This window comes from Conger conger, chromosome 5, assembly GCF_963514075.1.
Source record: "Conger conger chromosome 5, fConCon1.1, whole genome shotgun sequence".
NCBI classification, from domain to species: Eukaryota; Metazoa; Chordata; class Actinopteri; order Anguilliformes; family Congridae; genus Conger; species Conger conger.
The window spans coordinates 65,477,516-65,492,828 of NC_083764.1; the positions used below are offsets into that span (position 1 = coordinate 65,477,516).

General features: G+C 44.6%; 1 protein-coding gene across 1 annotated transcript; it reads right to left on the minus strand.

Moving 5' to 3' along the window:
• Positions 1-3,185: 3,185 nt before the first annotated feature.
• Positions 3,186-13,195, minus strand: LOC133128988 (E3 ubiquitin-protein ligase TRIM35-like). Its single transcript, XM_061242793.1, has 11 exons — positions 12,590-13,195; positions 11,691-11,786; positions 11,366-11,605; positions 10,796-10,809; positions 10,046-10,164; positions 9,099-9,611; positions 5,450-5,604; positions 5,134-5,364; positions 4,783-4,805; positions 4,175-4,293; positions 3,186-3,736 (listed from the first exon to the last, which is right to left on the minus strand). Exons 1-11 carry the CDS (start codon positions 12,992-12,994, stop codon positions 3,213-3,215), a joined length of 2,439 nt encoding a protein of 812 aa, XP_061098777.1. The 5' UTR covers positions 12,995-13,195; the 3' UTR covers positions 3,186-3,212.
• Positions 13,196-15,313: the final 2,118 nt, after the last annotated feature.

The following is a 15,313-nucleotide window of genomic DNA, read 5'->3' on the forward strand; positions in this document are numbered from 1 at the left end:
GAAAATCAACAATAAAATAAAAAAATAAATAAAATCAAAGGAGCGATTTAATTTCCTTTTGTTATATTCACAGTGACCTGCGTGTGGAAGACGCAGATATTTAAAAAAGGAAGAGAAATGTTTTGGGGCTGACCGACTGTACAAGTCACACACACAAAAAATTAAATAAATAAAAAAATAAAATCTATAGCTTTTCCAGAATGATTCCAAATCCAACCAACAACAGTAACTAGCGCATTTACCCCTGCAAAATTCTTTCTGTTTCTCTTTTTTATTATTAAAAATAGGACCTTTTTGATGGTAAATTGATCGGTCCACTGATAATATTGTTTAAAAAGAGCACCACTGGGTCTGGGGTAAAAAAAAAAAAATCACTCGTTACCATGTGATTCGTTACCACAGTCCGAAATCTGCTTTAGATTTCGGACGTGGAAAGTAGGATATCTAGAGAATTTACAACCTTGCAACCAATGAGGGGTTAAAGAACTACATTTTGTAAATTTGCAGTTCTCCAGGGACCAATGGTGGAATAAGGGATAATCAGACCTGGGTCAAACACACAACTGTTTTGGATTCAAATACTTATCTACGCTTTACTGAGTTTGTACGGTAAAGACATACTCTCAAAACGTGCAAACCCCACCTTCTGGTGGATCTTGATCAATCGAGCGCAGAACAGCACTTGAATTTAAAAACAATTACCCCTCCGATCGCTCCTGTTCCAGCGGAGCTAGCATGGCGCAACAAATCCTTTTCACATCAGCAGTGAAAGTAGGGGAAAGAGGGGGCGGCCATTTTTAAATTTGTCTACAGAAATCCATGTTTGGCATTTACATTTTTATTCACCTTTTTATTTTCCTGTTTTTTCCTTTTTTATTTTATACAGTATTGAAAACAACAACAACAAAAAAAAGAGAAATGCAGAGCGTTCACAGTTTTCACAGGAGCATTTGGGGGTTGGGTGCCTTGCTCAGGGACACTTCAACACAGCCCAGGCGGGGGATCGAACCAGCAACCCTCCAACTGCCAGACGACTGCTCTTACTACCCCCCTCTACTCTACTGCACGACTCTCCCATTACAGCCCTGTCAGGTGTGAGGTCACACAGACGCTATTAGCATGTTCTCAGCTGAGAATTCTAATGCTGATGTCACAATCACTAACTCATTTGAATAAATTAAGACCTAAATCACAACGTGCACTACTCAACCAATCAGACCCGGGCCTGTCCTAGTTAGGGGCGGACCCAACTGTGGCTGCCACTTGACATTATATGACAAATAATAATCTTACCAGAGAGATTACAACAACTTACAAACGGTAACAACCTGGTCACTTTGAATTACACCTGAGAGGTACGGTCAAAGAGGCACCCATATTTAACATCAGAAATTCACATGAAGGCAAACTGCCAGCCGTTACCTCCAACTCACACAAGCTTTCACAAACTAGCATGACGCTTCAGGCGAGCGATTATGAGGCGAGAAGGGGATCTTCCACCAGTGTTTAGGAGTGTGGGCCCGGGCTACGCCGCTAGGCCTCACCTCTGCTACGAGAACGTTGTGCTGCATCTCATGCTACCCCTGGACTTTCCACCTCTGTTCCACACTCAGTGCCAACAAACAGCAGCACACTCTGCGGCTGTCCTGGACCCTCACCTGTGGCAACTGATGCTTTGGCTCCCTCTTCACTGACCTCCATCTTGGCTCTCTGTAGAGCCTTGGAGACATACAGTGGCTCTAAGCCCAGGGAATAGGAGGAAACCATAATTAACTGTTACATAATAACACAGTCTTTGAATTAATTCAAGTGTGCTTGCTGATAGGAGTAATACTGCCATTTTGCTTTTCTGCCATGAGGGGGCGGTGGAGTGTCATTTTCATTGCAAAGAGCCAATGAATCAGGACAGGATTTGTAGCAGTGGCTGTTTTTTGAGTTTTTTAAGGTGTAAATTTGATTGATGGATTCTTCACCAGCTACATCTGCAGTTGAGGGTGTTGGGCTGGTTCCATGAGAGACATTTCACATTTTTATTGTACCCCTGTATTCATCACCAGAATGCTTTATTTAACACTTTTTTTTAAGCCCCAATAAAAACACTAAGGACGCACAGACAGAGCTGTGGAATCTCTTGCTTAGTCTAAACAACTGTATGTCACTCTGGATAAGAGCGTCTGCCAAATACCATCAATTATGAATGAAGCTGATCACAATTTTTTGATCTCCATGACGTGAAACTGGTTGTAATGATAGAAGTCATAAAAATCCTAGAAATATTCAATGAACACAAAAGATAATTTGGTATTCTTCTGTTTTGAATTGGATTGAAACCACTCCAATATGACACTGATTGATTTTACGTTACCTTTGAGTGACATTCACACTGTACTACAGCTGCTGTCTCCATGGCGATGGCCTTTCATGTGTTACCATGACCCTGCTTAAGACTCAACCACACGTCACTGCTTATGATGATGGCTCTGTGTTTCTCAACTGATCTCAGATCAGCTCAAGTGAGTGTGGAATGAACCCAAACCCAGCGTATGAGGGGCGTATTTGTCTCTGTCTGCGTTCATACTGCACCGGAGAGAGAGACTTACCTCATCACACACCTGGGAGACACACTGGTGACGGGTTAGGAAAAGAGCAGCACTCTGGAGTGATTCCACTGGTGTATTTCTTACACCCAACTCATTACACACACACCAGTGTACTTATAATACCACCATATACCTGGGCGACATGGCTCAGGCAGTAAGAGCAGTCGTCTGGCAGTCGGAGGGTTGCCGGTTCGATCCCCTGCCCGGGCTGTGTCGAAGTGTCCCTGAACAAGACACCTAACCCCCAAATGCACCTGACGAGCTGGTCGGGGCCTTGCATGGCAGCCAATCACTGTTGGTGTGTGAGTGTGAGTGTGAGTATGAATGGGTGAATGAGAAGCATCAATTGTACAGCGCTTTGGATAAAGGCGCTATATAAATGCCAACCACTTACCATTTATATACCACAGGAACTACTCAGTAATAACATTCTGAGGTTATATCAGAGAGATCAGACATTTTTCATCAAGCACAATACAATGTTTATATTTAGATTTCAAATAATAGACAATATTTTGTGTTTTTGTTTATAACATTTGTAATAAACCTGGTCTGAGTTGATTAAATACAGTCCTTTGACTTCAACTGATCTTTACAAACAATGCCACAGTGCTACTTTACACTTACAGACACCTTCAGTGGGAAGATCCGCACAGTCCCCAGAGTACTAAAGAATGGAAACAGTCTCTCAGTGAAGGAGTGTTTAAAAGTGTAGAGAGGAGTGTTGTTACTGGGGTCAGAGAATGACACCTTCCCCCTGTCCCAGTCCAGCTGCACTCTGACCCTCTGGAGTTTCCTCTGCACAGTGAGGCATGTAGGTGGGGAGGTCAGGGCTCTGTATTTCCCATCACGCAGCCATATACTCCACACTCCTCCTGCTGGGCTCAGATCCACATCCCCTTTCCTGCTGATGGACTCTTTAATCACACCCACCCGCCAGGCCACACCCCCCACTTCTACATCCCAGCAGTGTGTCCCTGAGCTGAATCCCTCAGAGCCCAGCACCCAACACCACTCATCAAATCTCTCTGGATTATCAGGAACCTGCTGTCCCTCATCACTGTATCTCACACTGGTCAGATCCTCAGACAGTGAGAGGAGTGGATGTGCTGTGTTTGGGTCCAGAGTCACAGGAGCTGAAGGGACAGAGAATGAGACGTCAGCACTGATCTGCACAAAGGGAAACCGTCAGACACAATGGGCTCCTTATGATATAAACTGGGTTTCACAACAACAACCATAATAACCTCAGATACATGTGTGAGAGAAGCAGCAGAACTAAAGGATAATAATATTTCATAAGTCACATATTGTATAATCCCTGTAAGAGGGAGCAAAGCCTGTCAGTGTTTGTGTAGCTCCTGTCCTTCCCCTTAAATACAGTATCACTCTTAAAGCAGCATTTTATTATGAGCATCAGTGAGATTAAGGACTGGTGCTCAGTCTCTTCACTCCAGGGCTCTTACACAGACAGGACCAATATGACTCTGACTGGCTTCATCAGCTTGTGGAAAGGATGCTGAAGATTCCCCCTGTACAGTGACAATGTGGAGCTCCCTGCCCCCAGTACTCACTGTATTGAACAGTCCCCAGCATCTTCTCCCACACTCTGTACTTCAGATTGCCCAGGTGCTTGGCCACATCAATCAGCGGTCCTGAGACCTTCTCTGGATCCCCCAGGGTGCACTGGGCTCTGCAATAATATTCAGGAGTCACTTGTGCTGTGGGCGGGGCTTCATTACCATAGAAGATTATCAGCAGCAACATCAGATCTTCATTCTGTAAGAAAATGGCTCCATCCCTCCCAGCATTCTGCCACACAGCCCCACTGAGAGACAAACACTCACAGCCCCACTGAGAGACACACGCTCACAACCCCACTGAGAGACACACACTCACAGCCCCACTGAGAGACACACACTCACAGCCCCACTGAGAGACACACACTCACAGGAGTGTGGGAGGGGGGAAGGGGGGTATTTATATTAGAGGCAAATAATACTGTAAATACTTAAATATTATTATATATATGTTCCTCCATAGTCATTACTAAAGCTGCAGTAATTATTACAGAGAGAGAGGCATTTCAAACACATTCCACAGTAGCTCACTGATAGAACACTGCAGGCTAATAAACTACTCTTGATATTTAACCTGATGAGAGAGGATGGAGTTTGTTTACCTGTTTTGTGTGTCCTTGTAGCTCTGAAATAAAGAGAGTGAATTATTATCACTGTAGCCAATACTCTGTCCATTAACACCATGTTAGAAACCACATTAATCTCTTTAAATACCTTTTGATATTATATGACATTCTGCTTTAACACTGTTATACATGTGTGCAGTGTATGCTGCATGATGAAGTTGACTTTAAACACTTCCTCTGCAAAACAATAATTCTGCTTGATTAAGTTTTGAGGAGATTGAATGACTTTTGCAAGAACAGAGAATACTATATTGTATAAATGAATGTGTGTGAGCATTAACAGCAGTGTGTATAGAGTCCTACAGACGCAGAGTGAACAGGTCTTACCTGCAGGAATGAGATGTCTTCAGCTCCCAGCTCCTGTTCTATGGCTCTGATCTGTTCTGAAAGGGATGATATCTCTTCTGTCATCTTCTCAATCTTCTCCTTCATCTTCTGACTCTTCTGCTCCTCTTCCTCCCTCAGTGCAGTGATCCTGGCTGCCTCTTCATCTTTTAGGAACTGCTGAAGTTTCTCAAACTCCATCTTTATCTGTCTCTCTGTGTGCTGGGCCTGGCTCTGGAATAAACATTATTCAGCATCATTTCAGCACAATCCAGTGCTGCATTTTCAACACTGTGATTTAAAGGCCTCAGTACAGTACCTTAATGTGCTCTGCTGTTTGATCACAGATTAGTTTCACTGCATTAAAGGCTTCTAGCTTCTCCTGCAGTGGGGCCAGTGCAGTCCTGAGTTTCTCCTGGAAAGAAATAACAGAGTCCACACTTTTCTGAGGAAACTGACAGTAAACTTCATTGCCTACAGACAGCACAAGAGTCCCTGCTCAGACAGAGGGGAGACAGAATTATTTTTTCACAGACAAAATTCAACATCCATCCATCCATCCATCCATCCATCCATTCATCCATTATCTTAACCCGCTTATCCTGAACAGGGTCACAGGGGGGCTGGTGCCTATCCCAGCATACATTGGGCGAAAGGCAGGAATACACCCTGGACAGGTCACCAGTCCATCGCAGGGCACACACACCATTCACTCACACACTCATACCCACGGGCAATTTAGACTCTCCAATCAGCCTCGGCTGCATGTCTTTGGACTGTGGGAGGAAACCCATGCAAACACGGGGAGAACATGCAAACTCCACACAGAGAGGCCCCGGCTGACCGGGATTCAAACCCAGAACCTCCTTGCTGTGAGGCATTCAATATCCAGATGTTTTAAAATGAAAATATCCTCTTCTGCAGCCTCCTGAACTGGTCGCATTTTGTGGTTTTCATGTTTTTTGGAAATTTGACAGATAGCACAGATGGGTATTTGATCCTCTAAACAGAAGACTTTGAGTTTCTCACTGTGCAGACTGCAGAGCACTTCAGATCCTGCTTTAGCTCTCTGACCTCTCTCCTTTAAGAACGCCTCACAGGTATTCTTCAAAGACAGGTTACAGGGAGGATGTGGCTTCGAAGATCTTCTCCTGCAAACTGGGCACTCCAGAGATCCCTTCTGATCCCAGTACTGCAGCAGACAGGCCTTACAGAAGCTGTGACTGCAACTCAGGACAACAGGATCCCTGAAGATTTCAGAGCACACAGGACAGGAGAGCTCCTCTTCCAGGAGAGAAGGAGATCCAGACGCCATTCTGTCTCCGTCTGTTCTGAGCTCAGTAAATAAATCTGAAGGATATACAGTGAAATCATATCATAAGTTCCCCAGTGTAGCTACAGCGTCTGTCTGTGAGAAAGTGGTACACTGTAAAAGTCTGTCTTCACTTTTACACCAGCCTTGTTTTTCAGGTTCTGTCAGTTCTCTCTCATGTATTAATGCAAATGGAATCTCATTACCCACATAAACTCAGGCACACACCCTCCCTTACAAACATGCTTCACACACAGATGCATAACTGGAGTCCACAATCCATTCCTCTTCATAATATCACCACTGATGAAGCTAATGGAGTTAGCTGTGCTTTAGATTAGTTGAATTTCACAAATACTCATGACAGGGCAGCCTGTGGTGTAGTGGTTAAGGTAAATGACTGGGACACCAAGTTCGGTGGTTCTAATCCCAGTGTAGCCACAATAAGATCCACACAGCCATTGGGCCCTTGAGCAAGACCCATAACCCTGCATTGCTCCAGGGGAGGGTTGTCTCCTGCTTAGTCTAATCAACTGCACGTCGCTCTGGATAAGAGCGTCTGCCAAATGCCACTAATGTAATAATGATTGGCTCTCAATCCAGTCTACACATGAATCCCTTCTTTTCCATTCAGAAGTAAGGTGGCTTTCACGGGGCAAGGTTCTTACACGCCTGTTTGAGTTGGGAAGCGAGGTGCGCACCTTCCTCTCAGACGCGCACTCCCCTCTTGCGCACCATCTCACTGACTCCAAATGGATATCACGTCTTGCTTACCTGCCATGCATATTTGATAAATTAAACACTCTCAACCTGTCACTACAAGGCCTCAACACTAACATCCTGACCCTCTCGGACAAAGTGAACGCTTTCACAAAAAAGTTGCAGCGTTGGGCAGCCCGTGGGGAGAGCGGGGATTTTGAAATGTTTTGGGAGCTGCATGACTTTTTGGAGGAGAATGACATGAATGCCAATTCATTGAAAGCCTCAATTACCATTCATCTCCGAAGTCTCCTCCACAAATTCCATCAATATTTTCTCACGGGAAATGTAGAGCATTATGACTGGATAGGACAACATTTCACCAGCTGCTCTTCAAACGACCTGCCATCTGAGCTCGAGGATGCGCTGATTGAGCTGTCCAGCGACGCACATTACAGACGTTGTAACACTGGAGGAATTCTGGCTGTCAATTGCGCAGGAATACGTCTTTTGGATCGACCTATCTGTGCGAGAAGACATTTTCGGCTCTGGCCTATATAAAAAATAAATACAGATGTCGGCTCAGCAGCGTGGAGGAAAATCTTCGTGTCGCCGTGTGCCGCATCAATCCAAGAATTAACTTGCTATGTTCGTGGAAGCAGGCCCATCCTTCTCATTAACATAGTCTATGTATGTTATTAAAGAAAATAAACCAGAGGAAGAAACTAAAATAAATAAAGCGAGATCGTTATAGCCGTGTTTCTGTCTCTCTCCGCCTCCAGATTAGCTGCTCTGGTGTTGTGACTCTTGGCTCCCGTTTTTGATCTGGACTGGATCTGATGATTTGTGCATTTGTTTAATCGTGATTGCCTTGCTTGTTCCGGTTCTTGTTCGTTTTAATAAATTGTTGTAGCCATGGCTATTTCTTACATGAATTTATAATCTTATTTTTTTCAGATTATGAAGATAATTGTTGAGAAGTAAAAATACACGTTGCAGTGGTTATTGTAGAACGATTAGGCTGGTGAGTAGAGTTATAGTATGTTAAAATGTTTGGTGGCAGGAGATGGAGTGGAGTGGCGTAAGACTGCCAGTATTCTGATTCCACTAGAGGGCGGTAGAGTCACTGTTACACAGCAGCGTCGGGGTGAAGAACGAGTGAAGAAGTCAGGCTGTTAGAAGAGGTGTGTGAGTCACACTCGTTTCTCTGGTCCTGTTCAACTTCCAATGAAAGTAACGATACAGATATCTCCTGTCTTTACATTACTGCGCACACAATCCCAGCGCTCCATTACAACTGCTATGAGCACTATTTTATTTGTGCCAAGAGGATGCGTTTTAAACAATGAAATGTATTCTGAGATGTGTATAGTAGCCTAAGGTGGAAGCTTGATTTTTGGTTCTTAAGGGCATCTCTGGAGGTTAGACTCAATAAAGTAGGATCCTTACTGATTCCACCCTCTTTTGTGTTTTTCCTGAAATGATTGGCAGACCCGGACACCCAATCCCAGCACTGCAGCCTCCTTTCTGCGCTGAGATTGATTTTCAAGGAGGGAGCCTTGGGGGGGCTCCACTGATCTCAGATCAGCTCAAGTGAGTGTGGAATGAGCCCAAACCCAGCGTATGAGGGGCGTATTTGTCTCTGTCTGCGTTCATACTGCACCGGAGAGAGAGACTTACCTCATCACACACCTGGGAGACACACTGGTGACGGGTCAGGAAAAGAGCAGCACTCTGGAGTTATTCCACTGCTGTATTTATTACACCCACACACACCAGTGTACATTTCTCATCAAGCACTCAAGAATGTTTGTATTTACATTTCAGATAATTGACTATATTTTGTTCATGACGTGTTTTTGTTTGACATCTGTAGTAAACCTGCTTGGAGTTTAATAAATAAAGTCATTTTACTACAACTGATGTTTAGCCACAATCCCACAGTGCTATTCTACACATACAGACACCTTCAGTGGACAGATCTGCACAGTCCCCACAGTACCAAAGATTGGAAACAGTCTCTCAGTGAAGGAGTGTTTAACAGTGTAGAGAGGAGTGTTGTCACTGGGGTCAGAGAATGACACCTCCCCCCTGTCCCAGTCCAGCTGCACTCTGACCCTCTGGAGGTTCCTCTGCACAGTGAGGACTGTAAGTGGGGAGGTCATGACTCTGTATTCCCCCCTGATCAGCTTTATACTCCACACTCCTCCTGCTGGGCTCAGATCCAAACGCCCTTTCCTGCTGAATGACTCTTTAATCACACCCACCCGCCATTCCACACCCCCCACTTCTACATCCCAGCAGTGTCTCCCTGAGCTGAATCCCTCAGAGCCCAGCACCCAACACCACCCAACAAATCTCTCTGGATTATCAGGAACCTCCTGTCTCTCACCACTGTATCTCACACTGGTCAGATCCTCAGACAGTGAGAGTTTGGGATCTGCTGTGTTTGGGTCCAGAGTCACAGGAGCTGAAGGGACAGAGAATGAGACGTCAGCACTGATCTGCACAAAGGGAAACCGTCAGACACAATGGGCTCCTAATGATATAAACTGGGTTTCACAAGAACAACATTATAGCCTCAGATACATGTGTGAGAGAAGCACCAGAACTAAAGGATAATATTTCATTAGTCACATATTGTATAATCCATGTAAGAGGGAGCAACGCCTGTCAGTGTTTGTGTAGCTCCTGTCCTTCCCCTTAAATACAGTATCACTCTTAAAGCAGCATTTTATTATGAGCATCAGTGAGATTAAGGGCTGGTGCTCAGTCTCTTCACTCCAGGGCTCTTACACAGACAGGACCAATATGACTCTGACTGGCTTCATCAGCTTGTGGAAAGGATGCTGAAGATTCCCCCTGTACAGTGACAATGTGGAGCTCCCTGCCCCCAGTACTCACTGGATTGAACAGTCCCCAGCATCTTCTCCCACACTCTGTACTTCAGATTGCCCAGGTGCTTGGCCACATCAATCAGCGCTCCTGAGACCTTCTCTGGATCCCCCAGGGTGCACTGGGCTCTGCAATAATATTCAGGAGTCACTTGTGCTGTGGGCGTGGCTTCATTACCATAGAAGATTATCCGCAGAAACATCAGATCTTCATTCTGTAAGAAAATGGCTCCATCCCTCCCAGCATTCTGCCACACAGCCCCACTGAGAGACACACACTCACAGCCCTACTGAGAGACACATACTCACAGCCCCACTGAGAGACACACACTCACAGCCCCACTGAGAGACACACACTCACAGCCCCACTGAGAAACACACACTCACAGCCCCACTGAGAGACACACACTCACAGCCCCACTGAGAGACACACACTCACAGCCCCACTGAGAAACACACACTCACAGCCCCACTGAGAGACACACACTCACAGTCCCACTGAGAGACACACACTCACAGCCCCACTGAGAGACACACACTCACAGCCCCACTGAGAGACACACACTCACAGCCCCACTGAGAGACACACACTCACAACCCCACTGAGAAACACACACTCACAGGAGTGTGGGGGAGGGGGGTATTTACATTAGAGAGAGATATTAATTTAATTAAAGCTGCAGTAATTATTAAAGAGAGAGGCATTTCAAACACATTCCACAGTACCTCACTGATAGAACACTACAGGCTAATAAACCACTTTTCATATTTAACCTGATAGAGGATGGAGGTTGCTTACCTGTCTTGTGTGTCCTTGTAGCTCTGAAATAATAAAATGAGTGAATTATTACCAGTGTAGCCAATACTCAGTCCATTAACACATATCTTTAAATAGCTTTAGATATTATATGATATAGAAAAATAAATGTGCTGCTTTAACACTTTAATAAGGGGCGGCCTGTAGTGTAGTGGTTAAGGTGCATGACTGGGACACACAAGGTCAGTGGTTCTAATCCTGTTGTAGCCACAATAAGATCAAGGCCTTGAGCAAGGCCCTTAACCCTGCATTGCTCCAGGGGAGGATAGTCTAATCAACTGTACGTCGCTCTGGATAAGAGCGTCTGCCAAATGCCATTAATGTAATGTAATGTAATGCATGAGATGTTGCACGATAAACTGGTTTTAAAACCCTTTCCCTGCAAGACAATTGATTAATTAGCTTGATGAAGTTTTGAGGAGATTTAATGATTTTTGAATACTATATTGTATAAATAAATGCATGCAAGCATTAACAGCAGTCTGTATAGAGTCCTACAGACACAGAGTGAACGGGTCTTACCTGCAGGAATGAGATGTCTTCAGCTCCCAGCTCCTGTTCTATGGCTCTGATCTGTTCTGAAAGGGATGATATCTCTTCTGTCATCTTCTCAATCTTCTCCTTCATCTTCTGACTCTTCTGCTCCTCTTCCTCCCTCAGTGCAGTGATCCTGGCTGCCTCTTCATCTTTTAGGAACTGCTGAAGTTTCTCAAACTCCATCTTTATCTGTTTCTCTGTGTGCTGGGCCTGGCACTGGAATAAACATTATTCAGCATCATTTCAGCACAATCCAGTGCTGCATTTTCAACACTGTGATTTAAAGGCCTCAGTACAGTACCTTGATGTGCTCTGCTGTTTGATCACAGATTAGTTTCACTGCATTAAAGGCTTTTAGCTTCTCCTGCAGTGGAGCCAGTGCAGTCCTGAGTTTCTCCTGGAAAGAAATGACAGAGTCCACACTTTACTGAGGAAACTTCACTGCTTACAGACAGCACAAGAGTCCCTGCTCAGACAGTGGGGAGACAGAATGGCTCTATTCTGTTTTCACAGACAAAATTCAATATCCATCCATCCATCCATCCATTATCTTAACCCACTTATCCTGAACAGGGTCACAGGGGGGCTGGAGCCTATCCCAGCATACATTTTGCGAAAGGCAGGAATACTGTAAAGACGGGGACTATCAATATAATACCGGGCACAACGTCCCTCACCCAAAAGCTCACACAAGCTAGAAATAAAAAGAACCTTCAGGAAGGCGTCAGAAGCACACGCCGACCTGAACACCTTCCTTACCTTTTCTTTTAAGAGTGAACGAAATTTATCTGAGCATGAACTTTGACCCCGACTGTCCCATGCTGAGCACTGCTCCCTAACACAGCTCTGAGAACGTCTCCACACTCCTGCCCCTCCCTCCTGTCTCTCTGTCAGTCATGTGACACGTAGTGAGGAGTTCCAACTGCTGTCAGGCCTGAGAACTAAAATGGCTCCTTTTGCAGATCATTTCACTTCGGAAATACAATAAATACTTACATGAGAATGTTAAATCATGAAACATTTTAATATTCAATGTTAATTATACTTGTTTTCAGTTATACTGATAACCTTCACCGAGGGCTCAGTAGATGACATCAAAACAAATCATTTTCAATCATCATGAATTTTCTGATTCAATTAGTAAAATATAAAGTTGATAAAAGAAATTATGAATGTGTAAATTGCTTTATAACCAGTTACCTTATACTCTTCTGCAGCCTCCTGAACTGGTCGCACTTTGTGGTTTTCATGTTTTTTTGAAGTTTGACAGATAACACAGATGGGTATTTGATCCTCCAAACAGAAGAGTTTGAGTTTCTCACAGTGCAGACTGCAGAACACTTCAGATCCTGCTTTAGCTCTCTGACTTCTCTCCTTTAAGAACGACTCACAGGTATTCCTCAGAGACAGGTTACAGGGAGGACATTCCCTCGAAGATCTTCTCCTGCAAACTGGGCACTCCAGAAATCCCTTCTCTCTCCACCAATGCTGCAGACAGGCCTTACAGAAGCTGTGACTGCAACTCAGGACAACAGGATCCCTGAAGATTTCAGAGCACACAGGACAGGAGAGGTCCTCTTCCAGGAGAGAAGGTCCAGACGCCATTCTGTCCCGTCTGTTCTGAGCTCAGTAATGGCTTCTGCTAAATCTGCAGTTTAGTTTCACTTTTACTTACTGCTGTAACTGCAGGTAAACTTAATACATCTCTTTAAATGTCTGCTTCTCAGTCTGTTTTTGTTTCTCCATCTTTAGAGGTTCCTTAATTTCTGAAGAATATGCAGTGAGATCATATCCTGAGATTCCCAGTGTAACTGAAGCGTCTATTCGTTCAGCCTCCACAGGCCGCTTGGCACCTCCCCCTCTCAGAACCTCCACCTCACGCTCACGACTACTGTCTGTTCTGGCTCCACGGTGGTGGAACGAACTCCCCGTTGAGGTCAGAACTATAGAATCCCTCCCCACCTTCAAGCGCAAGCTGAAGACACACCTCTTCAAACAGCACCTCTCCCCATCCCTCCCTACCTCCCTGTGAACCTTAATTGTTGTCTCTGTGACTTGTGTATCAGTATTTTAGTTGGCTAGGTAAGCAGTGTTTGGATAGTTAACTTTGGTGACTTTTGCTCTGTTTGTTTGTTTGTTTGTTCAAAAAAAAAAAAAAAAAAAAAAATGGCCCTTGTCCTTATCTTTGTTGTACAGGTAGCAGTTGAAATTGTACTTACCTCTAGGGTCTTTCAGCGAACTTATCCCTGGTTATGGGTATGCACTTTGTTGTACGTCGCTCTGGATAAGAGCGTCTGCCAAATGCCAATAATGTAATGTAATGTAATGTGTGTGAGAAACTTGTATTTCGCTCTTCCTGGTAGACACACCTGTTTATCAGAGACAATTCCTGCAGGGGGCAGCATTGTGCCACTGAGATTTGAGTGGCTGATCTGCCTGCAGTTTTACACCACAAAAAAATAATTCATTATTTGTTGAGAAAAACTTCCCCAACACTGCAAGAGAGGGAAGGTTCATCAATGTTAGAAAGCCATCGTAGGGCAGCATTTACTTCCTCATTAAGGTTGATCCTCTGGGAATTACATTGATTTTTAAATAAAGATTCTACATCATGAGACACTTTCGAAGTAAAAGTTATTCCGAGTAAGAGAAAATGTATATTTAGGCCTAAAACGACGAACAGAACTTATATAAAGTACAGAAAGATGTGTAGTTCCTGAAAGTACATTATAAGAGTTCTGATTGTATGAAACCCTTCGATGTAAACCTCTATAAAATATAAAATAAAGGTTTAGGCCTACATCTTAGTCTATACATTCAGACTAGAGTAGGAGATAAAAAGGAGATATAAAGGTTAATATAAATAAATTAAGCTTTAGCAAAGCTCTAACAGTTACACAGCAGCAATGCTGTAGTTAGTAAATTGCTCCACCTTCACCTGACTCCACGTTTGCTTTGTCCAGAGTTTGAGGTACGTGCGCAGGGTGGTAAAATCCTACCCACTTCCTTTGCGATCACAGAATTCACCCGATTCAACTAAAGAACTTACGGTCTTCAGTCCAGATGTAGAGGAGTTTAGTTTTCACACTGCATTCTCTATGGTGGCTAACCCGACATTTAGCCTGACATTTTGGCTTCCCTGTGCTGCAGTATTTATCGTAAATGCTAAATGGTTGGCATTCATATAGCGCCTTTATCCAAAGCACTGTACAATGTGCTGCAGTATTTATCGTAAATGCTAAATGGTTGGAATTTATATAGCGCCTTTATCCAAAGCACTGTACAATTGATGCTTCTCATTCACCCATTCATACATACACTCACACACCAACGGTGATTGGCTGCCATGCAAGGCGCCAACCAGCTTGTCAGGAGCATTTGGGGGTTAGCTGTCTTGCTCAGGGACACTTCGACACAGCCCGGGCGGGGGATCGAACCAGCAACCCTCCGACTGCCAGACGACTGCTCTTACTGCCTGAGCCAATGAGATGACTGCTCTTACAGCCTGAGCCATGTTGCCCCCGTGGCTCAGGCAGTAAGGAGCATAAGAGTAAAACTAAATAAAATATATTTGTGCAAATATTACCACTGCAACACGTTGTTGTGATTAAAGACACTTGTATTATGTCATGTAAACTTTGACCCCTGGATCTCAGGAGGGTACGGCAGCGCTCCAGTGGAGGTGCTGCACGGGCTGGCGTTGCTCTGTGGTGTTGCCGGTCACACGTAATTGGCTGCAGTGTCGCCCGGGGCGACCGTGTCTCGTTGCTCTCCGTCGCCCTCTGCAGGTCAGTCGGGTGTTCACGGCCTGGTCGCTCAAGCTACGCCAGACGCGTCTTTGCCCGACTCGTCTCAGGTCATCTCAGGACCGCACACATCTCCAGAAGCAGCAGCAGCTTGACGCTTCGTGTTGGGCCTGCAGAG

What these genes read in the sequence shown, in the direction of transcription:
- LOC133128988 (XM_061242793.1), bottom strand. Translation starts at nt 12,994, where the DNA reads ATGGCGTCTGGACCTTCTCTCCTGGAAGAGGACCTCTCCTGTCCTGTG. An exon ending in TCCACTGAAGGTGTCTGTAT is followed by an intron (nt 5,605 to 9,098) that starts GTGTAGAATAGC and finishes TGCTGTCTGTAG; the next exon opens with GCAATGAAGTTTACTGTCAG. An exon ending in AAACAGCAGAGCACATTAAG is followed by an intron (nt 5,365 to 5,449) that starts GTACTGTACTGA and finishes TGTTTATTCCAG; the next exon opens with AGCCAGGCCCAGCACACAGA.